This window comes from Salmo trutta, chromosome 29 (genome assembly GCF_901001165.1).
Source record: "Salmo trutta chromosome 29, fSalTru1.1, whole genome shotgun sequence".
In the NCBI taxonomy this organism is placed as follows: Eukaryota; Metazoa; Chordata; class Actinopteri; order Salmoniformes; family Salmonidae; genus Salmo; species Salmo trutta.
Window position 1 is genome coordinate 34,628,794 of NC_042985.1, and position 21,998 is coordinate 34,650,791.

Below are 21,998 nucleotides of genomic sequence, written 5' to 3' on the forward strand. Positions count from 1 at the left end.
AGGCGGTGATGCAGCCAGTCGAGATGCTCTTCTGGTGCAGCTATAGAACTTTTTGAGGATCTGAGGGCCCATGCCAAATCTTTGAGGCTAGGGTTACAGTTGAGGTTAGTGTTTGTAGTTTGGGTTGAGGGTTACAGTTGAGCCAGGATGTGGACATGAAGCTAAGGTTAGGGTTGAGGCTATGGTTAGGGTTGAGCCAGGATGTGGACTTTGTAGCTCAGTTGGTAGACCATGGTGCTCCTAACGCCAGGGGTAGTGGATTCTATTCCCAGAAACACCCATACCTAAAATGTATGCACATATGGCTGTAAGTCGCTTTGGATAAATGGCATATATTATTACCGATTCCTCTCTCCAGGTGACCTGCCTGTACCTAGTCCAGGTAAGCAGCCTGCTGTCCGTGTGGCTGCTGCAGTTCTGTAACTCCATGATCCTGGGCTCTCTGGCTCTCAGCTTCATTGTGTCCGCTCTCTTTGTCAAGCACTTCCAGGTGAGACCAAACACATACTGTATGCTCCTCTTAAAACCCCAGGGATTTGACTGGTTTATTTTACAGTCTTGATATACAGTAAGTGCAACATCTGTGGTCATGACACACTGATATGCTGTTTGTATTTTTGAAAGCTCTTTGTCTTTTTGCCTTGTGTTCCATGGAGAGAGGGCTGAAGACAGGAGGTCTCGCAGCGCGGCTGGGAAAGCTGCTCCTTCACACCGTCCTCGTCCTTGCGCTAACATTCACTATTAATTATTTAGCCAAGGTGAGCCTTGAGACTTGTACTACATCCTTCTCCTCCTGTCACCAGGAATTAATAAGAAATCATCTGTGTGTGTTATGGGCTGTGGAGAAGCCAGGAGAAAGGCACACTGGAGTCGGGAGAACATCGTGGAAACATTTACAGTACCAGTCAAAAGTTTGGACACGCCTACTCATTCAAGGGTTTTTCTTTATTACTATTTTCTACGTTGTAGAATAATAATGAAGACATCAAAACTATGAAATAACACATTTGGAATCATGTAGTAAACAAAAAAATGTTAAATCAAAATATATTTCAGATTCTTCAAAGAGCGTCTGCTAAATGACTTAAATGTAAATGTAAATGTAGCCACTCTTTGCAATGATGACAGCTACACACACTTTTAACATTCTGTCAACCAGCTTCACCTGGATTGCCTATCCAACAGTCTTGAAGGACTTCCCACATATGCTGAGCACTTGTTGGCTGCTTTTCCTTCATACTGCGGTCCAACTCATCCCAAACCATCTCAATTGGTTTCAGGTCGGGTGATTGTGGAGGCCAGGTCATCTGATGCAGCACTCCATCACTCTCCTTCTTTGTCAAATGGCCCTTACACAGTCTGGAGGTGTGTTGGGTTATTGTCCTGTTTAAAAATAAATGATAGTCCCACTAAGCGCAAACCAGATGGGATGGCGTATTGCTGCAGAATGATGTGGTAGCCATACTGGTTAAGTCACTGACAGTGTCACCATCAAAGCACCATCACACTTCCTCCTCCATGCTTCACAGTGGGAACCACACATGCGGAGATCATCCGTTCACCTACTCTGCGTCTCACAAAGACACGGTGGTTGGAAACAAAAATCTCACATTTGGACACATCAGACCAAAGGACAGATTTCCACCGGTCTAATGTCCATTGGCTGTGTTTCTTGGTCCAAGCAAGTCTCTTCTTTTTATTGGTGTCCTTTAGTAGTGGTTTCTTTGCAGCAATTCGACCATGAACGCCTGATTCACACAGTCTCATCTGAACAGTTGATATTGAGATGTGTCTGTTACTTGAACTCTGAAGCATTTATTTGGGCTGCAATTTCTGAGGCTGTTAACTCTAATTAACTTATCCTCTGCAGCAGATGGAACTCTGTCTTCTTTTCCTGTGGCCGTCCTCATGAGAGCCAGTTCCGTCATATTGCTTGATGGTTTTTGCGACTGCACCTGAAGAAACTTTCAAAGTTCTTGAAATGTTCCATATTGACTGACTTTCATGTCTTCAAGTAATGATGGATTGTCGTTTAGTCTTTGCGATGTTCTTGCCATATTATGGACTTGGTCTTTTACTAAATTGGGCTATCTTCTGTATACCCCCCTACCTTGTCACAACACAACTGATTGTCTCAAACGCATTAAGAAGGAAAGAAATTCCCCAAATTAACAAGGCACATCTGTTAATTTAAATGCATTCCAGGTGCATCTGAAATGTGTCTCATGAAGCTGGTTGAGAGAATACCAAGAGTGTGCAAAGCTGTCATCAGTGAGAAGGGTGGCTACTTTGAGGAATCTCAAATATAAAATATATTTTTATTTTGTTTTAACACTTTTTTTGGTTACTTCATGATTCCATATGTGTTATTTAGTGATGCACCGATATGACATTTTTGGCCAATACCGATGCCCAATATTTTCCTTGCCCCCCCAAAAAACGATACCGATAAATGATATTTTAAATTTTAGCGGCCTTTTAAGCATTCTAGTACAGTTAAATAGTTACCTCACACACATGGACACAGCGGTCTAAGGCACTGCATCTCAGTGCAAGAGGCATCACTACAGTCCCTGGTTCGAATCCAGGCTGTATCACATCCGGCCGTGATTGGGAGTCCCATAGGGCGGTTCACAATTGGCCCAGTGTCGCCCGGGTTTGTCCGGGGTAGGCAGTCATTGTAAATAACAATTTGTTCTTAACTGACTTGCCTATTTAAATAAAGGTTACACACACACCAAAAAGTGATTTTGTTGGCATTTACGTATGTTCCCATTACCAGCAAAACATAATCAAAACCTTCACTGTTTCTTTCACTTACTTGCTGTGCTTTTTTGTTGTTCATTTGTTCAGTCGTTTCATTCTCAACCAGAATTTCATCATACATGTCAAGCAGTGAAGTTTCAGCTCTGTCTGTCGGTGGCCTCTCTTCCTCGGTGCGCACTGTCACTGTGTCCGCTTCCATCTTGTCCAGTTGTGTATGTAACATTTCACATAAACCCAGTTTCTTGTCTGCGTCGAACTAGCCGTCCTTGTACCTAGCATCGGGCATGATGGCGACACAGTAAAGAGAGAATACCACCGAATCGCTTGTTCACAGCCTGTCGACAGTTTTGTTGAGCAGGAGTTTGAATGCCATGACAGAGGGTATCACATCTGCTGCAGGCGCAGTTGATGAGCTTATTTCTCAAGTCAGTTGTTCGAATGGAGCTAGCTAGTGGGTTCATGTTTCCAAGTTTCAAACATGTTCTCAAATGCTATTGAAATGGCAGCAGCTGTATGACAACTAGCACATTCATGAGCATGCAATACGACTTTCCTCAGTACGAAGTCCTCGACGATCCATTGTGCTGTCAGACTCAGCATGCTCATGGGGTTGATATCGCTGGTCCAAATGTCAGTCGTGAAGCTAATAGCAGTGACGCTATTACTGTGCAACTCCGGTAGGGCAACATCTGAAAAATAACGCACTTGGTAGCATTAGTGTGAAAGCCAACATCACCCAGGACAGAGAACGGTTGATTGTCAAGGGCAATGAAATCCATTATCTTGCCGTTAATGGATTTCTCCTTTTGAGTTGTCTCGCTGAAATGTTCTTACTCTTTCAAATGACTGCTCGACTTGTTGACTGCTCGATCCACAAGGCAGACATTGTGGGCTAGGTCAGGAATGCTGTGTTGAACGTGTAGCGCAACATTTTACGTGGCGTCATTACGTCATGTACCGACATTATATAGGTATGCACGTCAGCTTTGACATCAGTTTTGCACATCGGAGTTAAAATAGGCATTGGGCCGATGTTGGAATTTTTAGCTAATATCGTCCGATTTCGATATCTTCACTGGTATATCGTGCATCCCTGGTGGTTTTTTGTAGTTTTGATGTCTTCACTGTTATTCTACAATGTAGAAAATAGTAAAAACAAAGAGAAACGCTTGAATGAGAAGGTGTCCAGACTTTTGACTGGTACTGTATTTCCAGCTGTTTCAAAATACAGCATGTAACTGAAACTTACATGGGAATAACTATGTGTCTGTCATGTACATTATGTTAACTTGCATCTAAGGAATGTTGTTTTTAAATGTCTGGCTGTTTCATGTTGACTCAGACATGCATAACCTGGCCTTATCTCTTTTCCTTGTGTATCTTCATGTTTGTACAGCAAGCGTTGCAGCTCCGATCTGATGAACACATCTTTAAATTCATAAAGTCCAAATTTGGCTTGGGGCCTACCAGGTAGAATACACTGACTTCCTTCATCATGTTTAAATGATTCACTAATTGACACTTACCTAGTGTAGAATCCTGAGATGATAAAACCCCTTTCATTGATCGGATATTAAATATCATTTATACACGCAGAGGAAATGTGCTGTGGTATTTCAGATTAAGTATCCAGCAAACTGAGGGAAACAACTGATATGTCAATTCTCAAAGCCACAGTGTAACATGAGCTTGCCAACATATCTCTCTCTTTCTGTCTCTCACTCTTTCTGTCTCTCTTTCTGTCTCTCTCTTTCTGTCTCTCTCTCTTTCTGTCTCTCTCTTTCTTTCTGTCTCTCTCTCTCTTTCTGTCTCTCTCGCTCTCTCTTTCTGTGTCTCTCTCTCTTTCTGTGTCTCTCTCAGAGATTTCGATGCCAGTCTTTACCTGTGTGAGGAAGCCTTTGGGCTGCTTCCCTTGGACACGTTTGACCGCTTGGCTGGCACTCTGCTGGCATACCCTTACCTCGTCACCCTGATTGTGCTCCTGGTGATGCTGGCGCTGTTAACACTGGACAACCTCTGGTAAGGTGGATTTCCTCCTGTAGCTGTGGACTGAGAATGACATTCGGAACAACCCACACATGGTTGTCATGCCCCAGACATAACGGGCCCCTGGCTTCCAAGCACTCTCAGCCTTAATCCCGTGTGGATATTGCAGTACTTATCCACATTTTGTTGTTGTCATTTATTTTCTTCATTCTGTTTCCTTAAATTCCTTCACCATCTGTCATGCTGAGGCCTGTCTTATCTGGCAAAACACTGAGATAGAGTAGTTCAAGAGGATGCTTGTTGGTAACCCACACATTTATCACATAATAATCATTCTTCATTCGTAATTCATTATTTATTCTTCTTAATAATTAGTAAAGAGGCTCTCCTTTTTGTATTTGTAGGAGACACCGTAGGAGTCTTTGCACATCATTTTGATTTAGTCACTCATATGCCACTGCTGTCAGTTTCATTATTCTCTAGCTGTGTGGAGACCTAATACAACATATTGAGGTAGTGGATGGCAGGCAGCATCACAACAATCCTCTTGAGTCCTCTCCCTAAGGTCCTGTAAATATCTGAGCATGTCATGTCTCACTGTGTTGTTCCTTCCCTGTTTGATGAGAGAGAGAGAATCCTGCTACTATCCTTTTTGTTGTTGTCCTGTTCTCATTCCAGTTATCAGAACCCAGTCTGGACCCCCCAGGCACTCAACCCTCGCACAAGCTAATCATTACAGGCTCATTTCAGATACGCCAGTTAACCTTTTGGAGGAGAGCGAAAGACAAACTGAAGAATCTGCCTAATGTCTCCAGCCCTCTTGCCTTTTTTTTATGTATTATGCATCGATGTTTTTCCTATTCTCAGTGATTCTTCAGCGGTCGGGCGGCCGCTGAAAGGCCGGTTCGAGGAGAGGCCGATTTGTATGCGGGCAGATGTCGCCTACAATCTGTTACACACCGTCTTCTTCGGCCTCCTGGCACTCAGCACCATGAGGTGAGCTCCGCTGCTTGTTCAAGAGGATATCTCTCCGGACATGTCTGGAATTTTGCTGAATATACAACATCTACTTTCTCTCTCGCTCTCGCTCTCGCTCTCTCCTTCTTATTCGTTCTGTTTAATCTACCCATCTGTCCTCCGTCTGAGTGGGCCTGCCCCCGTTCATTAGGAGAAAAAAAAATTATCCGTTTCTCTCGCTCTCTCCGAACCGCTCTCTCCTTATCTTGCCAAACGTTTTGATCATCACTCCATTTCCAATTTGTGATGTTTATTTTTGCTGCCTCATAATGTAAGGAGAACGCTGCAGATAATATCCTCATAATGCAAAGGTAAGAAGAAAAAAAAAAATTGAAATAAGGTTGTTCCAATCTTTTAAATACACTGTTCCTCTCCTCTCTCCAGAATGAAATATCTGTGGACTGGCCATATGTGTGCCTTTGCTGCCTATGGCGTGTGTGGCAAGGAGCTGTGGTCCCTCTGCCTAAACATGATCCACTGTAACACTAAAACAAAGGTAAAGACAACAGCTCAGATCCTTAAGGTTTCTTTTAACAGAAGAATGAGCACAGTACCTGTTGGCAGCTTCTGCATTCCACCGTGAGATGGTCCCAGCCCTACACTGAGGCAATAGGAACACATTGAAATGGTAGCTTGCTTGTACTGTGCTGAACAGTTACAACCGTATCCAGTAGGTGGCAGTATGGTAACAACCAATTTACACCAAGATGTCTGTAGAGAGAAACTAAATGTCACAACAGATTGTAATGTTCACCCTGGTTATTTTTTTCTCTTATTTTGCAGCTGAGGCTGATCAGGTACACGGTTCCACTTGCCATTCTGGGATTTCTATATTACAAGGTGAGACATTTGCCTCGCTATTTCATCACAATTTGCAGTACAATATTTTCTCACCCACAGAAATTGCAGTAAATGTGAACTGATATGGAGTTAAAAATGGAAGCAGCTACCGGCTGGTGGCTAGTGTGTTAAGGACTTTGGCTCTCTCCTCCTCTCCTCTATCAACAGTACAGAGGAATTGGCAGTCATTGGGATGTGTGAATGCATGTGTGATTTATATGAAAGTGATTATTGTGAGCTGATGTGTTTCTGTGGAGGTTAGTTATTTCAAGTATTTTTCTCCATGCTGTTTCTCTATAGTTCTGGCCCAAACTGATGACGGAAGTATCAGAACTGAGAGAATTCTACGACCCTGACACTGTTGAGCTGATGACCTGGATTAGGTAAAATCCGATGTATTTCTGCTTTAATCTGCGCACATACGCACACATACATTTGAAGTCGGAAGTTTACATACACTTAGGTTGGAGTCATTAAAACTTGTTTTTCAACCACTCCACAAATGTATTTTTAACACTATAGTTTTGGCAAGTAGGTTAGGACATCTACTTTGTGCATGACACAAGTAATTTTTCCGACAATTGTTTACAGACCGATAATTTCACTTATAATTCACTGTATCACAATTCCAGTGGGTCAGAAGTTTACATACACGAAGTTGACTGTGCCTTTAAACAGCTTGGAAAATTCCAGAAAATTATGTTATGGCTTTAGAAGCTTCTGATAGGCTAATTGACATCATTTGAGTCAATTGGAGGTGTACCTGTGGATGTATTTCAAGGCCTACGTTCAAACTCAGTGCCTCTTTGCATGACATCATGGGAAAATCAAAAGAAATCAGCCAAGACCTCAGAAAAAAAATTGTAGACCTCCACAAATCTGGTTCATCCTTGGGAGCAATTTCCAAATGCCTGAAGGTACCACGTTCATCTGTACAAACAATAGTACGCAAGTATAAACACCATTTGACCACGCAGCCGTCATACCGCTCAGTAAGGAGACGCGTTCTGTCTCCTAGAGATGAACGTACTTTTGTGCGAAAAGTGTAAATCAATCCCAGAACAACAACAAAGGACCTTGTGAAGATGCTGGAGGAAACAGGTACAAACATATCTATATCCGCAGTAAAATGAGTCCCATATCGTCATAACCTGAAAGGCCACTCAGCAAGTAAGAAGCCACTGCTCCAAAACCGCCATAAATAAAAGCCAGATTACGGTTTGCAACTGCACATGGGGACAAAGATTGTACTTTTTTGAGAGATGTCCTCTGTTCTGATGAAACAAAAATATAACTTTTTGGCCATAATGACCATCGTTATGTTTGGAGGAAAAGGTTGCAAGCCAAAGAACACCATTCCAACCGTGAAGCACGGGGGTGGCAGCATCATGTTGTGGGGGTGCTTTGCTGCAGGAGGGACTGGTGCACTTCACAAAATAGATGGCATCATGAGGGAGGAAAACTGGATATATTGAAGCAACATCTCAAGACATCAGTCAGGAAGTTAAGCTTGGTCGCAAATGGGTCTTCCAAATAGACGTTGACCCCAACCATACTTCCAAAGTTGTGGCAAAATGGCTTTAGGACAAAAAAGTCAAGGTATTGGAGTGGCCATCACAAAGCCCTGGCCTCAATCCTATAGACAATTTGTGGGCAGAACTGAAAAAGCGTGTGCGAGCAAGAAGGCCTACAAACCTGACTCACTTTCACCAGCTCTGTCAGGAGGAATGGGCCAAAATTCACCCAACATATTGTGGGAAGCTTGCGGAAGTCTACCCGAAACGTTTGAACGAAGTTAGACAATTTAAAGGCAATGCTACCAAGTACTAATTGAGTGTATGTAAACTTCTGACCCACTGGGAATGTGATGAAAGAAATAAAAGCTGAAATAAATCATTCTCTCTACTATTATTCTGACATTTCACATTCTTAAAATAAAGTGGTGATCCTAACTGACCTAAGACAGGGCATTTTTACGAGGATTAAATGTCAGGAATTGTGAAAACTGAGTTTAAATGTATTTGGCTAATGTGTATATAAACTTCCGACTTCAACTGTACATGCACACGTGCGTAGATGTCAAACAAACGCAAATCAGGTTAGCTTTGTTCCACAGATCAAGTTCCACCATCGTTGCCTGTGACTGCATGTGTTTATGTGAAATGTAGATTTGGTGAGCTGTGGCGCATGAATAAGACATGGAGGTCTGGAGAGGACCCAGCTGTTGGCAGCGGTTCAGCCCGTGGCCCAGGCCCCTGTGGAAGTGTTTTATCAAGCCAATCAGTCCTGATGTGATCGGAGATGGATGTGAATTTGGCGTGGCTCCTTGGCTCTGAGAGACTGACTGGGGAGGACAGACCTTAAAAAGACTCACTCTGTGAAATGACACAGGTTCTCTGCCTCCAGAGGAAATCCAATTTGCTCGGCGGATTAGCGTGTAGCGTTACCTTCACTGGTGCTGGCGCATTAAGCCTCTTGCCATGCGCTAATTACATTTAAGATGAAAGAGTTAAGCAGGAATCGTGTTTCATGATACTCGGGCATAGCAAAGCTGCTCTTGTTTGTAAATTATCACAAATTCAGAGCGAATGTGAACAAAAAAAAAACATAGGAACATGTATTTCTGTCTCATTCACAGTATTTACATGAAGTACTCATTGATTTGTTATGGTAATCTTGCCGGGGAACGTACTCGAACATACCTTCTATCCGTGGGCACTTTTTAAATAGTTACATTGTAGTAAATCTGAAGAACTCAGGAGATTTAATCAGTGCAACAGAGATGTTAAGGAGAGAAGACTGGTTTGCTGACTGTTTCTTTTTCAGTTAAAGCGGAGTCTGTAAGTCTCCCTCCAGCTTCCTCCTGCTAAATGCACATTCAGAAGTCAGTGGTAGCTCGCCATTGTGTATGAAAATGCTTGATAATTTCTCTCGTGATGCTGGCTCCACTCTTGATGGTGCCCTTTTAAGTTGTGCTGGTGTCTTGTCATTACTGTCTTTGACAGCATTGTGAGGCACCATCATCACAGACACCCTCATCATTTAAGCATTGGCTGCTATGCAATTAATTTCCCCTCTTTTGTTCGGTGGTTAATGTTGTCACGCCATCCTTTGATTCTGAAAAGCTGAGTTATTTCAGAATGTTGCCTTGTTTTTGAATAATGAAGACAAATGAAGCTTTTTGTTTTCCCAGGGAAACTTCTGTCGCTGCAAGAGCGGCTGTTCAGTACTGGAACAATGAGGACGTTTTCGTGCTGTAAACTGTGGATTTCTTCATGTTTTTGATACGCTCATATCCTCCACTTTCACTCCTTGCTAATTGTCGTTCTGTCAGCTTGATTTTTTTCTCTTCCTTATAATTTGTCGAAATGTGAAGCTTTCCCCTTATTATATATACATAGTCTCCAGAGGATCTCAGTAGCAGTAAGTAAAACTCTGCCTATCCTCGTATGAACCACAGTTATTCCCCCCCCTCAGGATATTATCAATGAAAAGCTTGTGACTTCGCTCACTGTGAAATTGCATTATAATAACATTTTTGCCAACCCTTCCCTCTCTCAGTCGGTCAGTCAATCAATCATCATCACCCTCCGCTCAGTCTCCAGACTCTGTGGCCGTTGAATTGGCCATTATAGTGGCTGGATGGTGTAACGGCCGATTATCTGCGGCGGTCCATCTCTTCTAGCTGGGAGCAGAGCAGATCGGCCAGTCAGATAGGATGAGCAGAGCTGTAGGATCTTAGGATGGACGTGACAGGCCCATCTCTGTTTCGATCTCCGTTTCTGCCGTACCTGAGCTCCCTACAAATCCCAGCCGTTAGCATCTCAGAGCTGTTAGCATCGCCCTCCCTCCCGTTCCCGCCTCTATTGGACTCATGCTGTGTAGACATTTTACTAGGCTGTCCTCCTCCTTTACTCTCTGATTGGTAGACACTGAAACTTTCCACCCATCTGTTCTCTAGCTCTCTCTGCCCGGCAGCACTACCACTTTAAAGTCTGCATCAACAGGTGTACAATGGTGTTAATTTACTGCATGACATAGTCCCACCTCTGCATGTAGCATAACTAACACACAGGCACATTCATGCATACCAATTTCACGCTTAATCACCATCCTCGTCCTCCTCCCCCAGCTATTAACAGCATTAATATATTTTTATAATGTCAGCGGGGCTTCGGGCGTTTAGATGGCAGAATATAAATCTGAAATGAAATAGAAATCAGCTGAGGTCTGAGGAATCCCACTCGAATATGCAGTAATTAAACACAAACTCCCACAGAGAGGAGGAAGTGACCCGGAAGAGCAGGTCAGAGGTCAGCCCCATCACACACAGCCCAGGGTGGTTGGCGATTAGCCCCACAAGCTGCTAATGTTCCTAGCGGGGGCGTCCTGTCTCTCCCCCCAGAGCCCAGAGGGAGCCAGCGGTCTCAACCTATCCCCCCCTTTTCTGTAATGTGGATTTGAATGGCAAATCAACATGAGGTTTGGGGGAGGAATGGAGGAGCTAATAGCTGCTGTGAGATCTCTTACAGAATTAGTGAGCGATTTGATTTCCTTTTCTAATATAGATAACACAATAACTCCTGCACCAGGGAATAGTAAATTAAACTGAAATAATTTAATTCTACGTGTGTGTGTTTGAGCAAACTACCTTTTTCTAATGCTCTTTTCTGCTGTTCTCGGCTGCCTAATTGATTCGTGAAATACCTGAACAACAGCTCGACAGGTGGTTGTCAACCAACTATGCTGCTTGTTTCTGCCTGAAATGACCTGATTCCTCAGTTGTTACCAACAATTACCACCAACATAATTATTACTGGAAATGGTTGCTATGAGTAGAAACGCGCTCTCTCTCCCCACATGAGTGTATCCATGCAATCAGACTTGCCGGGTTGAGGGAGAGTGTACACAGCCCATACTGTAAACAGAAAGATTGTCCTGTCCTCTGTCGTGGCTCGTGATTTTAAAAATGTGGCTCGTGATTTTAAAAACGCCCCCCCCCCCCCCCCCCAAAATTGTGTAACCGGTCAGAGGGTGTCTCGGGCATGTGCCGGTGTAGGATGAGTGACTGTGTCGACGAGCGGAGAGATCAGTGTTATGAGGCCAAGGTTGGGCTGTGGCAGTAACAAGGCTCTAGTTAAGAGTACAGCCTCTCTAGGCGGTACTCCTATAACACATTCCACACTGAGCTTTGTCCTTCCTGTGAGTCCTCACTCACCACCTCCTCTAGAACACCTTGAGAAAGATTCCTTGGCGAACGAAAGATAAACATGGTTTATTTTTCTGATAACTATTTTATGTTCCCAGCAGCCTTACCAGGCTGCCCTTTCCGCTAGCCTTTCCATATCTCTTTGAAGTTGTTCCAGTATTTGTTCTTAAAATAAAAGTGAAAGTCTTCAAAGGTTATCGTAAAAGAACTTGACGGCATTGAGTAAAGGATACCTGCAGTGTGCAAGTACAGATATCAGTGTGGTGCTAGCCTGCTACTGAGTCGTGAGGAAACCAACAAAAAGAAACGCTGTCTCGTTAAATACACAAATACACCGGCTCTACAGCGTGTTAACGTCTTCCACCGCCGTGTAGCATACAGCAGTATACACGCTGATCTCCCAGAAAACACTTCTTCCACCTTGTCTTCCAGCTCAAAGACCCCCAAGACGGCAGTGTTTGCTGGGAGCATGCAGCTGCTGGCTGGGATCAAACTGTGCACAGGGAGAGTCCTGACTAACCACCCACACTATGAAGACCGAGCCCTGAGAGAGAGGACCAGACAGGTAAAACAAATCCTTTATCCTTTATCCTACTTTAATACTTAATTAAGTTTATTTTTACACAAGGCCTGACCTGAGAGGAGAGTAATATGGAGACACCTGTAAATATGCGTCGACCAGGGTTGGGGGGTCAATTCCATTTTAAATTCAGTCCAACCAGGGAATTAAACAGTCCACTTGGAAAAGAAAGGGCTGTGTTCAAGCCATCTCCAGAATTGTAATGGAATTCAGAAGGCATGACCCCACTTGGGTGATGATCCTATCAAGGAGAGGACACCACTTCTGTATACCTGTGCTGTGATATTAGCATGGAGGGGACGTCAACCGCGGCGGGGAAATGGAGTCACATAAGCCTCAACATGAGAGCGTGCTATCAGTCACTTTTTATATATTTCCTGTCTGGCTGTCCCCTCAGTTTTACAGAAGCGCGCGGCTTTATCAGCCAGACAACGGCGTGTTTTCATCTCACCCAGGGATGGCAAGTAGCGTTTGTCAGATGCGGAGATTAATTGTGGTGGTGTGAACCGTCTCTAAAGCTCGTTAGACAGTGCAGCGCGTGGGGCTAGGTGAGGGGGAGGCGGCCAGACAGCCAGAAAGGAGAGGAGACGGTGCAGGGCTGCTGGGTGGTTGGGTACAGAGCGTTCTGCCACTCTCCGGGTGGCGCTGTACAGCGTGTGGGGCTGTGCCGTGTGGGGCTCTTTCAGGCAGAGCTCTGACTAATGAAGCTCTGCAGCTGTGGGTGGTGTGTGTGTGTGTGGGGGGGGGGGCTCTGGCTCTGCCTGAGGGACGTGAGCAGAATGTTCCCTCCCCACCACCCTGCTGCGTGTCTGTCTGCCACTCAGCGCCACAGAGGCGTCAGCTCCCAGCACCAGCACGGCCCGCTGTTAACACTCATCGCAAAGTCTCTCCATAGCCCTCTATCAATAAGTCATGCCTGTGTGTGTGTGTGTGTGTGTGTCTGAGCCCTGTGTTGTGTTGTCCTCCATGTTTACACGTGTGTGTGTGTGTGTGTGTTATCCCCTGGGTGTGTTTTCTCTCCTCCTGGTCGTTTCAGGTGTATCAGATCTACGCCCAGCAATCCCCAGAGGAGGTCCACAGGATCCTGCGCGCGGCGGGGGCTGATTTCGTGGTGATGGAGGACAGCGTCTGCTACGAGAGGAGGCATGGCCGGGGCTGCAGGCTCCGAGACCTGCTGGACCTGGCCAACGGACACGTAGGTGTCGTTTCTGTTCTGTCGGGGTTCTGTGACGCCAGCTCGTTCACAAATGTATGACTGCCCGCGGATGTATGTACACACGTGAGCGTTTTGATGTGTAAGTGTTTGTTTAAACAGGAGGCAGATTGTTTGGTTAAAATATATCTTTTTTGGAGAGAGTTGAAAGAAGGAATATTGATTGGACCTCTTCAGTATGAGAGAAAGGGAGTGACGGATAGATTCTTTGGGTGTTTGTGAGATTAGGATGGGGAGGGTTGTTTGTGCGTGTGTGTGTGTGTGTGTGTGTGTGTGCGTTGCATGTGTGCGTTTTGCATTTGCTCCCTATAAATCACATGTTGTCTGTCAGCCTCTGTCACTCACAGACACTTCAAAGTATGATTGCTTTGAAAGGGCTCAATTACAGGCAGAGTTGGGGTCTGGAGATTCATCCTCCTCTGATCTGCGTCTCACCTCTGGTTTGAAAGATGTATTTTCTCTCCTCCCGCTTTTGATGCTAGGAATAAATGAGTCACTGGTTGTTTGGATTTCTGGAGGCATGCTTGCCTTGCGTAGTCTCATCCTTCCCGAGTGGTGTATGTGGGGTTAGTGATGTTTCACTGCATGTGATCCCCACGTCCACATCGCATAGAGATTGGCTCAGCTCTTAGAAATCTTTTGAGAGAATAACAAAAACAGAATGTTTTGTTATTTTTTTTGTTAATTATTGAATACCCTGGATCCTTGTGGTTTGTTTTCCGCAGTTTAACTACAAGTACAAATCAAACTCAAGGGTTCTATTTACTTATGACGATACATTATGTCTGAACAGTTGAATGGATCTAATGTGTTTTTGGGATTAGATCATGGATGGCCCTGGGGACAACGACCCAGACTTGGTCCACGCCTCCCACCCTCGCTTCTGTGCGTCCGTCAAGACAGACGGCCCTGCCTACACAGCCCTCTTCACCCGCGTGTTCCAAAACAAGACCTTCCACGTCTACAAGCTGAAGAAGGGCAAGAAGAGAGCCAAGGCCGACAGAGAGCCGGTGGCCATGCAGGATTAAACCCAGTAATAAGACCCTGGGTTACCCCATAAACAACTCTCCACCCACCCATATCCAGCCCGCCCGCCCAGTCTCCGACTCAGACTCCTGCTCCCCGCCAAGTCGATAACCTGATGACTGCTCTGTGCTCCCTGCTCTCTGGTCTACCCGAGTTCATCTGGAACCATGGGCGCACTCTCCCACCGCCGCCCCTCCCTCTTTCCATCCCTCCGTGCGCCACTGCAGCCGGAGGCAAGTGATCACGTCCGGCTGACACGGCGCTGATTTGAGCGGCGTCTGATTGCGGCGGGCGAGCAGATGAGCACATGCATATCAAACCAGGGCTTTGTGTCAGGAAGCTCGTGTTTAAACAGGAGAGGAGGGATGATGGCAAAACACAACAACATTCACGGCTCCCTCTCGCTTTCACCCAGACGAAAGGCAGAGCAGAGCAGAGAAGAAAGAGGAGAGGGACCTTTGAGAGGGGGCTGATTTGAAAGCTAGAGCAGCGTGGGTAATTATTGCGGAGGCCAGTCTGGTCTCTTCGGTGGCTATGTCTGCAGTCTGACTGCACAGCTGCATCCTGTGCCATTTTCCTTATTTTTTAAAACCGTGCCATGTCTCGTCTCCACTTGTTAATGAGGACTCCTCTTTTCGATACTCTCTCACTCAAACACTAAGTTCTGCATACGTTGTCAGTTGTGGTGTATAAAGGGGAAGTGGCATTCTCATTGTAATGCATAACAGTCATATCACTGTGAAGAGGATTTGCTTGTTCATTCCGTTGCATTGAAATTGGATGTTTAATTTAGTAGTTGGCTGACAATTCTTTTTACGAGGGAGAAGTCATTCCATTATGTTTTCCTAATAAGTGCATACTAATGTAATGTTGTTGAGCATTGACATAGTTCATTTTCATATTTATTAATAATTCAGTTTAAATGCATTGGTCATTTAAAGTAACAGTATTTTAATGGAAATTAAATTAGAACATTTTTATTAACTGTGTGTATTCCCTCAAAACTCATCACCCCAGAATCATACAGTATTCTGTAGAAGGACTGCATTGTGGGTAAACCATGACCACTGGTCAATGTTGAATTAGGTGAATGGTTAACGTATTCATGGTCACTGGTCTATGTATGACTGACTAACATACAAATCAAAGTATTTTGATTTTTTTCACGTTGGTGCATTACAAAATGGGATTTAATTAGATTTAATTGTAATTTTCTGTCATTGATTTACTTTATTTTTTTTATACCGATTTAATAAAAATTCAATAACTAAAATATAGTTGTTGCATAAGTATTCACCCCCCCTTTGTTTAGGCAAGCCTAAATTAGTTCAGGAGTAACATTTGGCTTAACAAATCACTTAAGTTACATGGACTCATTCTGTATGAATTAATAGTAGTTGACATGATTTTGAATGACTACCCATTCCTCTGTCCCCCATACATACAACAGTTGTAAGGTCACTCAGTCAAGTATTGAATTTCAAGCACCGATTCAACTACAAAGACCAGAGGGGTGAACTACGAAGCAAACTGCAGTAGATCTACTCAGGGTTTTCTAAAGCTAGCCAGCTTCAGTTACTCTCGCATTCCAGCTCAGGCTTCCATCCGCACTACGATGGGGGATATTGGTCGTCCGTCTGCCGCTAACTCTAGCAGGCTTGTAACTGCGTTTGTACGTTGCACGTGGCCATTCAAACACCGGACTTTGCATTGGGACAATTCTGAAACATCAATCCATGGGAAAGTCAGTGCCACATTTTCATTTGTGCCGAAATCAAAATGAAAGAAAAGTTATCGCGCAAATTCAGCAGGCTTTCGTGTGCGAGACTTTTCAAAGTGTTGTCTTTTATTTTATTACTTGGGTGTGGTTATCAACACACAAATACCTTTTCCCCCACTCCTATTGATAAAATAATTGTATTAAGTCATAAATGTTTTACTGTGCGTGAAGTTTCAAATGCATTTGTCATTACTAAATATGTAATTTAATAGGTATTTTAACATGGTCGCACTTCATTTGGATAGTCCAGATAGTCCCATCTGTAGATGCTCTACAGATGGTCATACTGTCAATATTCTATCAAGGTCATACTATCTGTTGTTAAGCAACTGTGGTTAGGGTTATGTTAGGGTTAGGGTTATGCTACGGTTAGGGTTATGCTACGGTTAGGGTTATGCTACGGTTAGGGTTATGTTATGGTTATGTTACGGTTAGGGTTATGTTACGGTTAGGGTTATGTTATGGTTATGTTACGGTTAGGGTTATGTTACGGTTAGGGTTATGTTACGGTTAGGGTTATGTTATGGTTAGGGTTATGCTACGGTTAGGGTTATGTTTAGAATAAGGGTAAGGGCTAGGGTTAGTAGATAGTTGAAATGTTACAGCTGCTCTACAGTCTCTACAGTCACCGCAATCTAAAATGGAGGCGTGCTCAATCCAGGTGTGCAAAGCTCTTAGAGACTTACCCCAAGAAGACTAATCGCTGCCGTAGGTGTTTCAAACATGTATTGACTCAGGGGGGTGAATACTTATCTAATCAAGGTAAATTCACGTTTTATTTTCCAGTCGTCTAAAAAAAAAATATAGTATTACACTTTGACATTACAGAGTATTTTGTGTAGATAAAAATGAAATCCATTTGAGTCCCACTTTGTAACACAATACAATTTGAAGAAATCCAAGGGGGGCGAATACTTATGATAGGCACTGTAGTCTAAATCCTGATGTAAACAAATTCAGACTTAACAGGGTAATGTCAAATTATTCAATACTGTAAATGGTTAATGTGTGTTATTTTATTGCATATTTGGCAATGTAGATTGCGTCACGTTATTGTTTAAAGATTTAACAACTTGAGTATGAAAGTGCCTTCAACATTGTCTGTTTAATCTCTGTGTTGATGTAAAATGTGTCTAATGTTATTGAACCTAACAGTTGCTTGCAGTGCTGAAAAATGAAAGTCTAAATTGTACACGTGTCATTTTCATAGTTGTATTTTGCATGATTTAAGCTTTATGTCAAAACTTGAAACTTTACAGAGGAACATCTTACGGGGGGTGTTAAATATCAAATAGGCATAGTTTTGGGGATTGAATGCAGACTGTTTACATGAATGTTTCCAATATTCTGTCGACCACATAAGATTTTGTACTATCTGAAAATCATTCAAAGTCATGATGACAATTTTCTATGGCCCAGTCTTCTTCATTACTTAACACTGTGTTTAATCTAGAAGACACCCCTCTGCTAATCTGGTGGTTGTGATATTGCCTCTCCTATTGTTCTGTGTCTGTCTGTTCACCCAGTAAAGGGGTTGGTCCTGTTTGACGTGCCTGTGGAGAAATTGCACTAGTTGGTGTGGCATATCATGTTTTATGTTGTTTCATCTTCCTTGTGAATGCAGTTTACCATTGATCAGTGTTCCGTGTTCTTATCGAGAGGGACTTTGTTTCCTCTGTTGCTTTGTATAAAACATTTTTTTTTCTTCACATTTTGGTATTCTGCTGTCATCATTTGTCCATTCTTTTGATGTTCACACCAAAAAATTAATTGCAAGAGAATAAATGCAATGATGGAGATTTCAAGTCCAAAAACAAGAACTTGCTTGAGGCTTTCACTTTCTTTTCTAGTCCTGTATACCATAAACCAGGGATCATCAACTAGATTCAGCCGCGGACCGATTAAAAAAAATAATAATAATAGTTTTCTTGAGTAGATGGTCGGGGGTCCAGAACATAATGACAAATTAACCACAAGAAGCCCAAACAGATATCTCAAACCTTGCTTACATTTGTATACGATCACAGACTCTATTATGCATGGGAATAGTTCATTAAAATAATTTGGAGCTGATTTCCTGGTGTTTTTAGTTTTTTTTTATGTCAAACAATGAAATTTCAACATCTTTTAAAAAAAAATTCTCAGATAACTTGTCCGCAAAAACAAAACCACACGTGGGCCAAATTTGGGCCGCCAGTTGGGCAATCCTGCCATAAACTCACATCATGCTGTATGCAAACAATCAGGAAAATCACTGATTCAAATAAATGAATCTTTATTGAGAAAAAAGATTGATGCAAATACAAAACACCAAGATATCTATATTCAAAGCTTGTCATGATAATGATAAAAAAGATAAGTTCACTTTTTCTTAAAGAAGCAGTACATGATCCATAGTTCTTCCATTGACACATTTAAAAAAGCAATGACTTAATTTATCTTTCTATATACAAATGAGGTAAAAACATAAAATTCCACAATATGTCTGTATCCATTAGACAATGTTGAAGCCATTTATGATACAAATTAAAGTAGAATCTCTTCTCCCCAACCCAGAGAGACATCCTGTGAATCCCAAACACAATCTTCACATTTGAATCATTATTATTTTTACTAGCTCCTCTGTAAGCCAGGTTCCTGGCCAACCGTGCTCGGAAGATGAATCAGAACTCCATCCCTCGAGGAGCTTTTGTTGTCTATAAAAAAGCATTGCATTGCGGCAGCATTCCATACCCTCATCTCCCCATCCTATTTTAAACTGACGTTGTGGCTGCCTTCAGAAAATTGGCACGTTTGAAATCCGTAATCAGAATGTCGACTTCTCAATCGACTTTTAAAACTCCCATGATCCTTTGGTTTACAGCATGACAGCGCCGCCATCAACTCCCATTAGGATTAGTGTTCTGATGTGTTTTAACACACTCCTACCCTTTACTGTTGTGCCGTCACGCTCAACATGCAGCGTCTCTGCACTGGGAAAAAATAGAAACTAAATCAAAATAATGAGAAGGGTGTGCTGACGCTACCTCGAAATACATGAAGTACAACGTTGGCGTTTAGTCTATCGCAGAGGGAGGTTACGTTTCTTTTTATTTATTCCATTTGCTGTGCAACAAACCATTTCCAAAACCCTTTCCCGTCCCCTTCTCTACTCCCCATGGAGCTTCACAGCTCCTCACACAAGCACATTTAACTCCCGAGTCCCGGAGGTGCTTTGAACGATCACAAACTCTCCCTCCTTTCCACTCTTCCTCCCTTCTGCATTATACGGCTAATTTCACCTCCACTCTGCACTCCTCTCTCAAAGCAGAGGTGAATAACGCAAATGCAGTGAACGGTGGCTTCTGAAGGGTTTTTAGTGTGGGCAGATTGGTCCTGGTTTATATGATACTGTTTGTGGGGGTAAGTGCATCATCCTCCAGCTTTGGGGAAGGTAAATAGCGGAGCCCCCCCTTGGTGAGATCCTTAGTGTGAATACCCATGTAGCTGGATCATTTCCCTTCCATCGCTCAAACTGCTGGGCTCATACGAAAGCTCCCGCCACCTCTTTAACACAACTGGTAAACGCTCCCTTTCAGACATATATCAGTGAATACAGTAAACTATGTCTGCCTCCACAACACCATGGCAACAACAGCGAAGGTCAGAGGGTGTCCACTGTCCATTCTATAGGAGGCTTCGGGTGCCACCCTCTCTGCACTTTTTTTTCACCTTGAACTGCCATTCACGAGGAATTTGTCATTGGTATTCATATCATGTTCTCCAGCTGCAATGGTGGTGTTCAGAATGTTTGGTATTCCTGAGAAAGAAGGTTAAAGCTGAGAAACAGAAAAGGCCCTTTCCTCAGCTCCTCTGTCCTTTTCTTCTCTCCAGCTTGATTTCTGAGCTCTCTTCCTCCGGTGAATATTAATGAATGGAGGGGAGAGTGAAGTGAATAGAAAACCAAATCAAGGAAGGAGAAGTTTAGGATATAACTTACGAGCACAACTGGTAACTGTTGACTGCACACCCAGCAAAGGGATTTTAGAAAGAGAGCCCACTGGAAGGCCACAGAAAAATCTTCCTGTATCAAATGTCTAAGCAGTTTTTAAAACACTGATGTATTACAGACATAGAGAACGGAATACGGTATATCAAGGTCCAAGAGGTGCCAGGCAATCCTCGCAATTCATTTCACTGACAAATATAATAACATTTTCACCCGAATCATTGTCAACCGCAAGTCACTACAATAGGTCTGTGTGCCATGCTCGGTAAGTGCCATAATTAATCTGTCCGTGTCATTGATTGGCAGCTCCCATTATCCAGTGAACAGTGAGTCTCAGCTATAGGCCCGGTTAGGTTAACGTCAGTCCCAGCCTCAGCCTCGCTCTAGGCCCGTTTATAGGGGAAAAACCCTGTGGAGAATAAGTCACTCCCAGAGAGGAGAGGCCAAGCTCTCCATCAGTCTCTCTCTCCTTCCCGAACTTCTCTCTCTCCTCCTATGCTTCCGATTAGTTTCCTGTAGCTCTGTAGTTTCCTGCTGTTTGGTGGTCTCTGCAGTACAGTAGCTTGGTCTGTCTCCCTCAGCATTCAGAGGTCGCTGGCCTCGGTCTTCTCGTAGAGGGCATTGAGTTTCTCAAAACGTGGGCCCCAATCCTTCAGGGAGTCTTGGCCCCTAGCCGTGTCCTCCTCCAGCCCGGCTGAGCTGAAGGAGCTGAGGGACCCGGCCAGCGAGCCTCCCCCCTCCGTGGAGAACACCTGCAGGGAGTCGAAGGGGGCCGACTCTGGGGCCTGGTCAGCATCCCGGATGATCTCACACAGGTAGCGGGCCAGATCCTGGCTGGAGAAGGACAGGCTCTTTCTGGCCAGCAGGAGGGGCCTGCTCTGGCCCTGGGCGGGGGACCTGGTGGGCGGCACGTCCCTCCGCAGGGTGGTGGTGAAGGAGGAGAGGGCGGCGTTGGCGCCCAACCTGCTAAGAGCGTCCTGGGGCTGGGGATGTTGGTGCTGGGTGTGGTGATGTTGGTGGATGGCCCTGGAGCGGCTGTACTGGACAGACTGGGCCGGACTGGGCTGGAGAGACTTCTGTAGCTCGGCCATATCATAGGCATTCTACACACACACACACAGAGGGAGAGAGGATGGAATGTCAAAACAGAATGGAAAGGAGGAACAAATGGACAGATGGAGCAATAGAGAGTATTTTCGAATGTTATTAGGATCCCCATTAGCTGTTGCCAAGGCAGCAGCTACTCTTCCCGGGATTCAAACAGAAGTAAAACATCACATCATAGAGCGGGATGGTGAGAGTGAGGAGAAAAGAAAAAAGAGTATAGCAGAGCTTCTTCAGCAGTATCCCTTTTTCCGTACGCTCTACCTGTCTACGTTTACAATCTGTCTTCATTTCCTCCCTTAGTGCGCAAAATCCAGATTAATTCTCTGCTAGTGGAGAGGTGACAGATCGTGTTAGCCGAATGCACCAAGTCGTCTGAGGGAACGAGAAGGGGGGCGAGGGGAGTGGTTTCACTTCAACAGAGCACGGGGAAATATTGGACGAGGGCTAGAGAGCATCCATTTTTATATAACACACAATCACTTCAAC

General features: G+C 43.9%; 2 protein-coding genes across 4 annotated transcripts in view; one reads left to right on the forward strand and one right to left on the reverse strand.

Annotated features, from left to right (window-relative positions):
• Positions 1-15,905, forward strand: part of LOC115167464 (probable C-mannosyltransferase DPY19L3) — a 40,292-nt gene extending 24,387 nt beyond the window's left edge. For all 3 annotated transcript variants that reach the window (XM_029721887.1, XM_029721886.1, XM_029721888.1), the window contains 11 exons: positions 359-490; positions 657-758; positions 4,163-4,236; positions 4,627-4,785; positions 5,620-5,748; positions 6,154-6,265; positions 6,553-6,609; positions 6,910-6,992; positions 12,251-12,383; positions 13,435-13,593; positions 14,436-15,905. In XM_029721887.1, the coding sequence (XP_029577747.1) occupies positions 359-490; positions 657-758; positions 4,163-4,236; positions 4,627-4,785; positions 5,620-5,748; positions 6,154-6,265; positions 6,553-6,609; positions 6,910-6,992; positions 12,251-12,383; positions 13,435-13,593; positions 14,436-14,639 (1,344 nt within the window). In that variant the 3' untranslated portion in view covers positions 14,640-15,905. The remainder of the gene's footprint in view (positions 1-358; positions 491-656; positions 759-4,162; positions 4,237-4,626; positions 4,786-5,619; positions 5,749-6,153; positions 6,266-6,552; positions 6,610-6,909; positions 6,993-12,250; positions 12,384-13,434; positions 13,594-14,435) is intronic.
• Positions 15,906-18,498: 2,593 nt separating this feature from the next.
• Positions 18,499-21,998, reverse strand: part of LOC115167465 (neural-cadherin) — a 205,951-nt gene continuing 202,451 nt past the window's right edge. Inside the window, exon 33 of the mRNA XM_029721890.1 lies at positions 18,499-21,508. Within this exon, the coding sequence (XP_029577750.1) occupies positions 20,990-21,508 (519 nt within the window). The 3' untranslated portion in view covers positions 18,499-20,989. The remainder of the gene's footprint in view (positions 21,509-21,998) is intronic.